At 43.0% G+C, this 13,249-nt stretch overlaps 2 protein-coding genes across 6 annotated transcripts in view; one reads left to right on the forward strand and one right to left on the reverse strand.

The window, feature by feature from the left end:
* Window positions 1–11,518, reverse strand: part of LOC143348580 (FERM, ARHGEF and pleckstrin domain-containing protein 1) — a 43,043-nt gene extending 31,525 nt beyond the window's left edge. The window contains exons 1-11 of one of the 5 annotated variants that reach the window (XM_076779004.1): window positions 11,054–11,356; window positions 9,793–10,065; window positions 8,788–8,892; window positions 8,487–8,709; window positions 8,255–8,378; window positions 8,092–8,179; window positions 7,858–8,013; window positions 7,614–7,774; window positions 7,453–7,527; window positions 4,445–4,587; window positions 3,329–3,553 (exon numbers count right to left, since the gene is read on the reverse strand). In XM_076779004.1, coding sequence (XP_076635119.1) covers window positions 3,329–3,553; window positions 4,445–4,587; window positions 7,453–7,527; window positions 7,614–7,774; window positions 7,858–8,013; window positions 8,092–8,179; window positions 8,255–8,378; window positions 8,487–8,709; window positions 8,788–8,892; window positions 9,793–9,978 — 1,486 coding nt within the window. In that variant the 5' untranslated portion in view covers window positions 9,979–10,065; window positions 11,054–11,356. Of the gene's footprint in view, window positions 1–11; window positions 3,554–4,444; window positions 4,588–7,452; window positions 7,528–7,613; window positions 7,775–7,857; window positions 8,014–8,091; window positions 8,180–8,254; window positions 8,379–8,486; window positions 8,710–8,787; window positions 8,893–9,792; window positions 10,066–10,394; window positions 10,534–11,053 lie in introns of those variants that run through there. The other 4 variants (XM_076779002.1, XM_076779003.1, XM_076779005.1 and 1 more) reach the window with 4 other exon arrangements.
* Window positions 11,519–11,566: 48 nt separating this feature from the next.
* LOC143348598 (THAP domain-containing protein 5-like) lies at window positions 11,567–13,157 on the forward strand. The gene is made up of 6 exons (XM_076779056.1): window positions 11,567–11,768; window positions 11,910–12,178; window positions 12,259–12,384; window positions 12,484–12,716; window positions 12,774–12,912; window positions 13,007–13,157. The coding sequence occupies exons 1-5, from the start codon at window positions 11,710–11,712 to the stop codon at window positions 12,867–12,869; spliced, it is 783 nt and encodes a 260-aa protein (XP_076635171.1). The 5' UTR covers window positions 11,567–11,709; the 3' UTR covers window positions 12,870–12,912; window positions 13,007–13,157.
* The last annotated feature ends 92 nt before the right edge of the window (window positions 13,158–13,249 follow it).

Here is a 13,249-nt window from a genome sequence, read left to right on the forward strand (position 1 = left end):
TCGGATACCACGACTGTCGGAGTCGATAGCAAGCATTCCTTGCTCTCCTTTTCCTCTTGCGTCGCAGTGGTCTCTTCCGGAGGCTTGTCTTCTACTGTCACTAGTTCCTCAACTTCTTTCACTTCTTTCGCTTCTTTTGTTTCTTCTACGGCATTGTCAATCGGTCCCGGAATCTCCGGCAGAGGTATCTTCTCGATGCTGTCCTGCTTCTCTAAACTATCATCGGGCGCCTTCAGACAGTCCTTCTCCGACTCCGACGATTTAGCTTTGCGCTCCAGCTTCATCTTCATCTCCATCCCGACGACGTCCGCGAAGTTCAGCGCCTTGGCCTTCGAGTCCAATGACCTCTGGCCGGCTAGACTCTTGGACATGTCCGGGGACCTCTTCTTCTGTATCACTGATACAATGGTGATGTTTGGATCAGTGGGCGACGCCTTGGGCGATCGTTTCTCGATGGTCGTGACGATAGTGACGTTGGGCTCGATGGGCGAGAGCTTCGACGGCGATGGTTTCTTGTCAAGGCTGGACGACTTGATGCACGCGTGGTCCTCGATGACGATCTCGGTTGTCCTGGCTCTGTCCAGCGACTTCGCCTTGGAGGGGCTCCTGTTTGTAGGCGAGTAGCTGCAAATACTCTTTGCATCGGTGGGCGACAGCTTCGACGTAGGACTGAGGATGCTTTTAGGTTTATCCGATGGACTCAGTATCGACTTGGGCCTAGCGACGGTGGCGCTCTTTGGCTTGTCCGGCGAGTGTTTGTTGCCAGGTTTGTCTATCGAAGACAGTTTGCTCAGATCGAAACACGAGATGTCCGTGATCATCTTCAGCGGCAACTTGGGCAAATCTTTCGCACTGCCTGACTTCTTGGATGTTTTGCCGCTGTCGGACTCTGACTTCTCGTCGGACGCAGACGCGGTGCCGTTCATCACGTGACGTTTGTGCAGAGTGTAGGGGATCTCCATGTTTGTCTTCTGTACGGCCGCGCTGTCCGAGAACGGGTCCTCGTCGCCGGAATCGGCGGTGGTCAGGTCGATGGACTTCTGGTGCATCAGTATGTGTCGTTTGCTGTTCGATCCGAGTCGCTGTCGCGCCGGATTCGGATCGCTCTTCGTCCTCTCGACAGGCGTGTGGCCAGGGATCGTATCGTCGAACCCTAGCACCACGCCTCCCACGATCTTTGGCTCGTACTCCGTGAACACGGTCTTCGACTTGAGGTTCTCTAACTCCAACGGCACGCCTATCACCGTGTCCGTCCTCGACTCCAGCGACAGCCTCGCCTGACGTTCCCTTTCCCGTTTCTCCTCGTCCTTCCTCGCCTTCTCCAAACTCCTCCAATCATCCCTCTCCCGCGGTCTCTCCTCCGACTTCATTTTCTCCGCTCTGACCTTGCTCTTCCTACCGTCCTTCGCCTCCACTTGCTCGATGCACTCGAGGCTTCTCCTACTGCCGCGCGAGTGACGCCGCTCGCGGGACTCCAACCGTTCGAGGCTCTTACGCTCGTAACCTCTGTCCTTCGAGTTGCAGCGCTCCAGCGACTTGAGACGCTCGATCGTCACCGGATCGAAGTCGAAGGTCGGCCTTTCTCGCGAGTCCAGCCTCTCCACGCTTTTGCCGCGTTGTTGCTCGCGCGAGCTCAGACGCTCGAACGGGCTCCTGTTGCCAGAATCGAAACGCTCCAAAGTGTGTCTCTGATCGTAATCGATGGTATTGCTTCTGCTCCCGGGACTCTTTCTCTTCTCCTTCGAGTCCAGACGCTCCACGCTCCTCTCGCGTCGCTCCCTGGACTCGGAGCGTCGATAGCCTCGCTCCTTCGGACTTCTGTTCAGATGTTCCGTGCTGCCGCGCAGACCTTGCGAGTCCAAACGCTCAAAGCTCTTACGACGCAGCTCGTGTGGATCGCCGTGACGCTCGTAGCTTCTTTCTCGAACGTCCAACCGTTCGATGCTTCTCCTCAGTTCTCGCAAATCTGCGCGATCTATGCTACGTCTACCGTGACCGTCCCTCCGCTCCCTCGAGTCGCTCTTCTCCATTTTCTTCCCGTAGTCCCTCGAGTAATCTCTCTCGATTCGTTTCCTCTCCTCGCGTTCCACGCTCCTTCGATCCTTGTCTTGCAGCTTCGACAACGTTCTCTCGAGCTTCGCGTCGCTCTCGCGCAACTTTTTGTCCCTGTTCTTAAAACCGCGACCTAAGCTACCGGTCTCGACGTAGGCGCGCGGCGCGTGGTGTTCCTCGAGGCTCGCGATGCTGCGCACCCGAACGGTGCGCGCCCTCTGATCGAGTATCGTACGATTGGTCGAGTCCACGGGGCTCAGATCGTCGTCTATGCGCGATTTCGGGCGCATTATGCCCTCGTCGCGCAACACCTCCGAGTCTACGTGCGTGATTTTGTGTTTGGGCTTAAGGTTTCTCAATTCGTTCAACACCGACATCTTTTGCTTCTGCACCTGCAACACGACCGGGTCCTTGCGCGCGGAATCCTGATGCGGAAGGGGCAAGAGCTTGTTGCCGGTCTGTTGCGCGGGCAGCTCGACGGAGTTCGCGTGACGCGTCTCGAACTTTCGTTCGATCTGCGTGCTTGATCGCTGTATTCTAGACTCGACGGTTACGTAATCGCCGTCCGACTTAGGGGGCGCTACCGAGTACCGATCGATGGATTTCGTTCTGGCGGCGTTTTTCAAATCCGCCAGCACGGACTTGAATTGCTGTTTGTCCGACGACTTGATCGATCTGTGCTTGACAAAGGAATCGGTCTCGGAGTCCATCTGGAACATCTCGTGCTCGATTTCTTCGTCGCTACGGTCCGAGATCGGCTCGTTTTCATCGTCGTCGTCGTCGTCGTCGTCATCGTCGTCGTCGTCGCGGGGACTCGAATACGACTCGGGATACTCGAATTCGTGCTCGCGCTCGAGAAGCTCGTAGGAATCGTGCGAGAGATCGTCGTGCGACAAATCTCCCGCCTGGCCGGACTCCTCGTGGCCCGACTCGGTGGACAACGACGAGGTTCCCGGATAGGAGCTGCTGTAAACGCGCTCGGGCACCGAGTCGTGATCCAGCGAGGGCAACTTCGAGCTGGCGGCGCTGTACGATCGATTGCTCTCGTCGTACCGCGTCACGGGATTGTCCAGCTCGCCCTGCGACGGCAACCGGAAGGGTTCTAACAAGACGGAATCCTCGGATGGTTTCTCGTCCTTGGATCGCGCTTTCCCCGAATCCTCGAAACTAGAAGCGTAAAGTTCGCGGCAACTGGCCGATCGCTGCCAGGGATGTCTGGGTATGGGTCGCGGTGGTGGGAATTCAGGAGGACTGCTGTTAGAGGGGCTGATACGACCTGCTGTTGAAATCCGTTGCTGGCTGGTAACAAGCATCTGCCGTGGTGCTGGGACCTGGCTGGGTGTGGCCGGTGAATGGACGTCGATGGAGGTAAGTGTCCGAAACGACGTAGCTGTGTCTTCGCGACGGTGAATCGTCCCTCCCATCGAGACACTCGTCACAGTCGTCGGAGAATCCAGTGTCATCGAGCCGCATGACAGAGACAGAGCTGGGGTTTCCAGGGCTGAAATTATTAAACGCTTCCTTAGACTCCCCTTTCGTCCTATTCTCGTTCACGGAGTCGCTTAGACCGACGCAAGTTCCTTCGATTCCGTTACTTTTTCTCTTTCTCTCGAATTAATCGATCCCCGAGTATAACTCGACAAGTTTAATAACATTCCTCAAGGAGTAATTCGAGCCTAGAGGAGGGAGGAAGAATAAGTCTAAGAGGGAAGGGATTAATCTAAGCCTATAGTCTAGCCACCGGGTATTATCCGATACTGTTCAATCCCTCACAGTACGATTCACTCGTTAATCATTTTTCAAATATTTAATTTTGAATTTTTTAATTTATTTAAATTTCCTAGTTGTGATATATTATACCCCATGACGAGCGTAGCATCGTCGTTGTACGGCACAGGAGGTTGAAAGAAGTAAGAATACGGAAGAAGAACGGACCGGATATTTCCCAACCCCCAATGGACCAATTTGACTTGTCGAAGTATACGCGGCACGATCGGTAGACCCTTGCGCAACTCGAGATTACGTTCTTGCGTTGCAACTTTCCGTGAAACGTGATCAAGCTGAATTCCAAACAATCGTTTATAGAAGCGTTTCTAAGTTTGTAATTACGCTAATGCTACTCTACGGCTTGCGATATACTCTTTATGTACGATTACTTTTAAACGAAATGTAACGCTAAAGAATAAAGATAGAGAACGGAAACAACAGAGCGGAAACTCGAACGAGATAAATGAAGGAGATAATTAAGTGACAGACTGATTCGAGAAACAGAGGCAAAGATAAATTAGACGGATAGATAGATAGATAGATAGATAGACAAAGATAGAGAGCGAGGGTACGAAAAAGAAAGCGTTTTTCTCGTGGAGGTTGGTGTCGGTCATGGTGTACATACCAGGATCGCCGAGGGGCAGGAGGGGGTGGGCAGAGATGCTGGAGCTGCCCATAAGGGAGCTGCTTGGAGTGGCCCCACGATAGCCTCCCCCCTCCAAGCCCTGCAATGCCCTACCACCGCTAGTCTGCCGGAACGAATTGGACCTGCGAGCAAGAGAGAGTCAAGTTCAGCATCAGACTTAGGCTACCAAATGCCAAGCCTGTATCAGAACTAACTTATACTTTTTCTTATCTTCCTTTCCTACTCCTACCATTGTCTCTCATTAGACGGTAGCTCTTTCACTGCGCTCGATATATCATTGTCGCCTCGACGGTTATCTCTTAATTTTTAATTTACCGACGCGGACCGTTGTGTCTCGTTTAAATCCGGTTACGAATACCGAAAAGAGCAATGGCGCGCGCATCGCTGATATTTCAACGACGAGAAAAAACAAATTAAACAATGGCCCAAGATTGGTCGACGGTTCCCCGTAGTTGATATTCAATTGCAGCGAAACGAAACAACGATTGAGTAATTAATCGTGTCCGCGAAACAATAAAGAATACATCGCACGCGCAGCGACACGAATTCATCACGCGGTAGGTAGTAATGGGATCAAGCATCTTCTAAGCAGGTTTCAATCTTGACTTGCTGAATTCGAACCCTTTACAAGTTGTTTGAGAAACGAAATCAATGTTTCCAAGTAGACTAAAACCTAAGATTGATTCGAACCCTCTGTAAGTACTTCGAGAAACGAGAGTAACGAAACATCGTTGCGAACTTGGTGCAGCAATGCACGGTTAACTTTTCACGGCTCATCCAGCGTCTCGTGCTCAACGAAACCTGATCCATCAGAAAGGGAAAGAGAATCGATAAAATGAAAGGGGACGAGACACGCGTAGATTATTTTTTTTTTTTTGCCGACGCTGTATTCTCTTTCTTTGTCGAGCAACGTTGTTAAGGTTCAGTTCCTCAAAAAATACGCCACCCTGCACGCGTAACTTTCTCCGTTAAGTTCCAAACTTTATAAAAGTTAACCGTGTATCACTGCATTAGTACTGACTCGAATTCGTGAGTACATATTGAACTTGATCCCATCCCTAGTCACACTTGGGACAGCCAGTGGCTTTGGCTCGCGATATCCCTCCTCCTTCGTGGTATGCTTCACGGTCGTGTGCATTAAGGCATTTAATGGCTGCGCGTCATAAATGCGCAGAATCATTATGTCGTTGATCACGCGACGAACTGACCTCCCGAAACATATGACTTCCACGCGACAAGTTACAATGATTACAAAATGACAATGGTCCGTCGGTAGCTCAACGAGATTTAAAAATTTTAAATATATTACCGATCAATGTATGTTACCGTCCGGTCTATTAATAACCATCGTTCCGATATATTTTATTCAAGTGGTACATACACAAATACATTATATATATTTAATATATTGGAGTACACAAAATACATTAGAAGAGACAAAAGAAAAATATGCATAATGCACAGAAATGTGTATTCCGATAAAAAGTTCTATATTATTTCATTGTATACATATAATACACAGAGTACATAGAAATATGTGAAACGTATTAGAACATGCAGACTCACGAAGAACTAAAAGATTTTCTTTTTTTATTTTTCTTTCGTTCTTCTTTTTGTGATAAAAACAAGTATTTTTGCTGAGGCATCTACATTTTTTTTTTTTTTTGTTCAACATTCCTAATTGATTTTTAGAAAATTTACGAGATTACTTATCTAGTAATTTCGACTCAAAATCGATCGAATCGATCTTTTTAAAAGATTCGAACGTCCCTAACTCGTCGCACACAAGTTGCTGTTTCGAGAGGTAAGAGACAATCGCTCCGTTTCGAGATCAGCGACACAATGATTCTGCGCACCTATGTTGCGCAGCCGTCAAGTACGAGATCAAGAAGCAAACCACGAAGAGGAAGGGGTATCGTGAACGAGCCACTTGCCCTTACGATGAAACGAATCCGTGTCACTGAGTGTACGTCAAGTAAAAAAGATACGAGTCTAAATAAATAATATCGACAAGTAACTGTAAAAAAAAAAAAAACTATCTTTCAGACAAAAAGCACCGTATCAACAGTTAACGATCCTCTCCACTATTTCCTGAATTTTATCTTGATTTTTTTCTCTACATTTTATTTTAGCAATACTTTTCGTTCTCGATTAAATATAAATTCTCGACGACAAGATTTTGTCTTGAATTAACAGTAGTATTACGCGTGAACAATAATTGATGCACGAGTGTTGGTTATCTGCGCATGCTAGTTTCACACGCACGCACACGGAGCTAGCCAATCGAGGTGTGTGTGGATGTGGGTGTATCTGTGTGTCGAATCTATCTGCGAATCACGATGCTTTCTGTTCTACTAACACATTATTAGTAACGTTATTTCATTGAACACGGATATTGCATGTAATCGTATAAATCTGTTAACTGTATGTACAAGGATGAAATTTTCGTAAGGAAAATAATCTATTTTCTATCGTAGAGCAGGCTACTGCTATTGGACAAGTAAATGTATATATCTCGTTAGCAAACAAACTGTCGGGATAGTGATGTATGGTACTTTGCAGTGTATCGTTAGAGGTGTTACAATGACGAGAATTAGTGACCACACTATCAAAAATAGGGTACATTGATCATTCGGGTTATCGTGCCTGATGGTGAGCCTGACTCCCCGCCACCCCTGTCCGAGCAGGCAACACTGACAAACGGAAGTACAAAACGTACAGAGAGTGAGAAACACTTCGTTCTACGTAAATTGGAGCAACGACGATAAATACCAATTAGTGTCCCGGCAAAAGCAAGACCGTGCCACCTCCCGTCTTACCCACGCAAGATCAGTGCGCTCGTTAATTAAAATATATCTCAATGGTATAAAACCAGCATTAAAGGGGGACAGTACATAACGGTACGCATGCACTATCTACACATTACTGATATATCCAAGAGTTCGTTCAATTATCAAACGACACCTCGCATCACTGATTCAGCTTACCTTTGAAACGTCTGCCTCTTTACGTAATTGTCCCGCACGAACTCGACGATTTGCTTTTGAGTTTTCCCGCTATACCTGGTAACAGAAGATAGACGAATTAATTTCATTAACCAGTTAAATCGATTCAAATTCGCGTATGGTTTTACTGCGCAGCCACGTACCTGAAGGACGAACCGCGGCTAAGAACTCGCGTTTTCTGTCGTACCACTCGTTTCACTACCGAGCAACGGAAAAATCCGTGATTCTCCACGCACTTCTTCCAGAAATTTTTGCATTCGTTGCGACCCTCGAAAAAGAATTCAACGGTATCCTTGTAGTAACCCTGAAACGATTTAGAACGATCAGTCGTCGAATTCAATTGCACGGATTCGTTGCAACAGTTATTCGAGAAGATAATATACTCACGTAACCCTCTGGATGAAGTTTGATTAAAAATCGCTTCCTTTTAAAACTGATTTTCCGAATCTTCGCCCAACTGAATGTGTTTATCTTAGTGAAATTTTGAAAAACTACAATCCCCATGTGTGCCACTGCCAAATTTAGGGGTACAGCCTCGTGATCCTTAAACAAACAATCGATACGCAATGTTTTGGAATCCTTATTTGCAAGACTACGAAATTTTTATTCTGCAATACTTACTTTCGCCGGATGCATCTTCATTCCATACAACTCGCAACGACGTGCTGTCTCTAAGAGATTGAGGTCCGCTTCTGCCGGTGATTGACCTCTGTTTGAAAAGTACATTTTCAACGAATTAAATCGCAATCCCGTTTCGAACGAATCTAATCAAAAAGTATCTTACGCGTGTTTTTTGTGATTTTCCATAATGCGTCGTTCTAATTCTTGATCTTGATGAGGCACGAATTTGTAAGTCGACAAATAAGTGTGATCTGGGTAATCCTCTATTACATAATCCCCACATTCGGCTGAAATAGTCAATCGTAATTTCTCCATTCTGCTATTTGATTATATTTAAACTGTCCTTCTATGAAAATATGTTATTATCGCCGCACATAAAATTACGATTATCTTACCCTGGACAATGTAGCTGGCCATCAAAGCTGCTGTATTATCATTACATTGCAATAAACCTTGAGCTAAATCTCGTTTGATTTGAAGACAGAATAAATATCTAGTAAACTCCTCTTCCAGTTGTGCTGGATCGGGTGTATAAAATTTCACACAGAATCTCAAAAGAGGATCTATCAATGACAATCCGACTTGTCTACAAACAGGCTTTTCTAAATCTAACCAATACTGCAATGAAAAAGCACGGTTTAGTATGAAATAATAAATAGAATTCTTGACAACATAGATCCATTTTTGTGTCTTTACTTTTGTTCCATTAGGTTCCTGATATTCAAGACCAAAATAATCAGCTTCCAAAAGATGTAGCTGTTTGCAAACTTGGTCAAACAACACCCTGCCTAATGCTTTTGCCTAAAATTTAAATACGTACGAATAATAATTCCATTGTTCTCATAATAATAATCGTATTATTTTCGCATAAAAAGTAATGCATCAGTACATTGTAATGCATGTACACTCATTGCATATTAAAATACTTTCTAACGTAAGTGAAAATGTATTTCATATGCCCCAAGTAAGGTTTTATGAATAATCAATACATCGATACACGTGCTTCGTGCAATATAGTATAACCAATTATGTGCTCCAATAGTTCATTTGAAAGTGTTATATGCGTGCACATTATACATTAAATGAGTTTACCATGTAAATCAGATACTTTATACATTAAATACTTAAAACTTTCTTTAGATTATTCTATAATACTGATTGTGCTTATTTTCTTTTGTATGACACTCACACTAATAAATTTATTTTAATCTTATTAAATAAAACTTTTACTAAAATGACATTTCAAAAAGTACATAAAAAATTTGATGGTCAATGGCTCTTGTTCTTTATGTACTATACTGTCTCAATATATCATATGAAATCATGATGTGTTCGCACAGCAAATTGGTTTCTGTTTGTTATATTCATCTGTGCTTGTTATACATGCCATTGTAGAAGTACAGCCAATTACTTCCCATTATAGAATTAAGCTAATGTGTCGAGGTACTTGTCCAACACATGTATACATTTAAAAACACAGTCACATTTATATTAACTATTGCAAAAATACATATTACAAATAACCATACATAACTTCAGAATAAAATTTTATTACTTTTAATATTACATATATCATACGGTAAAGTATACAACTTTGTGTTCAAACTCAACAAATTTATAATACTATGATATTCAAGTCGCATATTCATAGACATTCGGTAAGTTTAATATTTGCTTAAAAGTATTGCAATTAGTCTTTACCTGAACTTGAAACATTGTGATTGTATCATCCAACATTTGTACACGAACAGCAAGCATTTTTCCAGCTTTCCTAGGTGTTGTGGGAGGAGTTCTACTACCTCCATCCACACCTGCAGGAGTTGAATGACTGTGAGGCATTTTAGATCCCCCGCTGCCCTTCATGCTTATGCTTTCTATATCGTTCATCTTCAGTCATCTACTTCACACCATAGAATGACCACTAATATTTCTCTTATTAAAAATTTTATTTATAATTCTTTATTACGTTGTCATCTGTAACAGAGTACCAAGCGTATCCAGGTTCATAACAATACCCTTATTTTCACACGAAAATAATGATCACACTCAAATTTAAAATAATTTCTATATAAATTTCACGTTTCTGTTTACACGATAAAAGAAGGTTAAACGATGAAACGGTATTCACTCGTATAACGCGCAAAGTGTTTTAATCCTCGTGGTCTGAAACTATAACGCATCTATGTAGCACGTATCGTGAACGCCGTGAATGTCGTACAGATTACAAGTACATTTCGTCGCGTAAAATTCTCAATAAGTCGCCGAGAAAATTTTATAGAATAATTAGAACGGAATAAGCGTACCCGTGAATATGGAAAATAATCCAATGACACGGATTATATAAACGACAAGTAATTGAACTATTTATCATATTACATATTAAAGAAAAAAAACATTATCACTCGCATTTGTTTACATCATTCATTACGATATATTACGTGCAAAGCGTTACTTATCATTCGTACGGGCCACTCTTGGCGTATCTTTAAGAGGAGACTCCGCACGAGCGGTTACGTCAAGGCTACGATTATGCCGATTACACTACCGATCGAACAGTACTAATGAAATATGTTAGGAGATTGGCTGCGGTCAAAAGGGTTGAAAGTGTTGATTTGTCGATCAATGAACGATCTTGAAATCTCGAATGCAGGAGATGGTACCGTTAAGCGTTCGCCTCGTTAGCCCTATCATTCGACAGAATTTCTAATACGGAACATCGGGCCCAAGGAAATAAGCAGACCAGAAACGATCGTTCCAAGGAAACGCCAGAAATACGAGGCGCTCGTGAAAACATCCTGAGTATAATGAACGAACGAGTGGATCGAGTGAAAGAAGGCGGGGCTATATCACACCTTTCAAAGGAAAGAATCGGCTAAACAGTATTACGAAACGATAAAAAATAATGTATATACATATATATATGCATATGTACGTATACATATATATATTACGCCGTACGTACGTTTGCCGGCTTAATAGGTACCAGTGGCAGCACGCCCCAAACATACAGCAACGCAGAGTTCATTGATCACCAAACAACACTACTCGTTCACCGGCACTCCCGTTGTGTTACGATCGTCTTCGCGATACCCGCGATATTAATAAGTCGTTTACGCTTCCACTATTATTCCCGGCATAGATTTCGTGCACGATCTCTAGATATCCCTGAGCAACGATCGAGGAAGTCTCTAAATTGAACCACATCACACACCTACGGAGCGCTCGTCTCCGCCTTGGCATGAATTATACCAGTGTTACCAGACCGCGCACCGAGGGCATCAGGAATTTCCCGTTCCACTTTCGCACACCAGGCCCGATCGCGTGTACGTGAGTTCGTAAAGTTTCGGAGAGTCGAGAAAGAGGGCAAGTGCCCGATCTATCTTTCTCGACTTTCCGAAGTTGCCCGAAGTGAGCGCGGTTGCACTTCGGACCGTCTCGAAAAAGTCGAGAGAGAAAGGCTCGCATTTACCTTCTTCCTCGACTCTACACTATAGTGGAGTCGGACATCCCTTCCTTCTTACACCATGTCGTAATGAGAGGGGAATATGAAGTCCGCGGAGCATTGTGGCGTATATGTGACGAGGGGAAGCTGGTTTTTGTCTCGCAAAGTACAGAAAAATGGCTAGATGTGTAATTTGTAAAAGGCCAAAAACTATGCGTGGATTATCCTTTCACAGGTGAGTATCGGTTAATTGCTTTTGTTACCTGAAAATCTTTTATATCGATATATCTTTATGTCAGCACCAACGTAAGCAGATTAATACCAAATTGTTTTGTATAAGTTATGTATTATAACTGAACACTACGTTATTGTTTAGGTTTCCAAAGGATGCGAAAATATTACATCAGTGGCTCATAAACATTGGCATAGAAAACTATGTTCCTACAGCTAACTCTGTTTTGTGTTCGAAGCATTTTACACCAGAGTGTTTTGAACAGAACTACGTTCGCGTCAGGTTAAAGAAAAGTAGTGTGCCAACTCTGTTTATGGAAGAAAACTATAGATCCAGCGAAGATAGACCTTTGTCTGTGTCTTCGTCCAAAATAATCATTCAATCATCTCACGACCTTCACAATTCTACGGAAAGTATGTATTCGAATTTTATTTAATTTTTTTCTGAATTTAATTACTTGATAAGGTAATTGGTGTTGCTTTAAAATTCATAGGTTTTCAATTACATATACCAGAAATAGTAAGCAAAAATATTATCATGCAACATCAGCATGAAGCTGTACCTTCACCTAAAGTAATTGTTAAATCACCTCATAAAGAGCTTCACAATCCTAAAAAAAGTATGTATTCTATTTGTATTTAACATTTGTATTATTTCTCTATTTCATGCTCAATCAAATTGCTTTATAAGATATTTGATATTATCTTAAAATTCGCAGGTTTTCAAATACATTTACCAGAAACACTATATACAAGCGCCAAGATTATAAGGCTACATGAACAATTCATAGATATGGTCAGGTGTGATCATAGCTATAGTCGTATGCCTGTAAATTACGAAAGGAAAATATTTGCTATGCATGAAGCTTTACGTAAAACGCGCAAGTCCAATAAAGTATTGAAACAAAAAGTAAAACGTCTACAGGAAACTGTTTCTTCATTGAAGAACATGGTAAAAAATTTAGAAACCTTATTTGTTTTTCATCCATTCATTTTACTTTTCCTATAGATCAATGATATGCTGGTTGCATATAACAATCGTAAAATGAAATTACTATCAACGAACGCGGTACAAAAAAACAAAAAGAACCAGACAATCTGTTAATGAAAAGAGCCATCTACAATTCTGTTTGGCATCATTATCAAAGGTGGGTCATAAATTCTGTTACAAAATTTACGAATGTATACTATGCCTCAAAACTAATAAAAAGTTTATCGAATCGTTATTTTTTTTTTATGCAGCCTCTTCGAGTTATAGAACCACCAAACTACGATTTTTAATTAAATATTACTGTACATATAATGGAAATTCATTTCCACAGTTATTTTGTAAATATTTGTAAGAAATGTAGATTTAAATTGATAAATATATATTACACTAAGTGCTCCAGAGTATCGTTCTTTTTACTATATTTCCTTCAGTCCAAATTTTTCCCTAACGTCAGCTTCCTTTAAAAGTTCGCACGCGCGTCACAGGAACTCAAT

The sequence above is a fragment of the Colletes latitarsis genome, chromosome 11, assembly GCF_051014445.1.
Source record: "Colletes latitarsis isolate SP2378_abdomen chromosome 11, iyColLati1, whole genome shotgun sequence".
Taxonomy (NCBI): Eukaryota; Metazoa; Arthropoda; class Insecta; order Hymenoptera; family Colletidae; genus Colletes; species Colletes latitarsis.

Coding starts and splice junctions, on each gene's coding strand:
- LOC143348598 (XM_076779056.1), top strand. CDS start 11,710: ATGGCTAGATGTGTAATTTGTAAAAGGCCAAAAACTATGCGTGGATTA. Junction 11,769..11,909: donor CGTGGATTATCCTTTCACAG/GTGAGTATCGGT, acceptor GTTATTGTTTAG/GTTTCCAAAGGATGCGAAAA. Junction 12,179..12,258: donor CCTTCACAATTCTACGGAAA/GTATGTATTCGA, acceptor TAAAATTCATAG/GTTTTCAATTACATATACCA.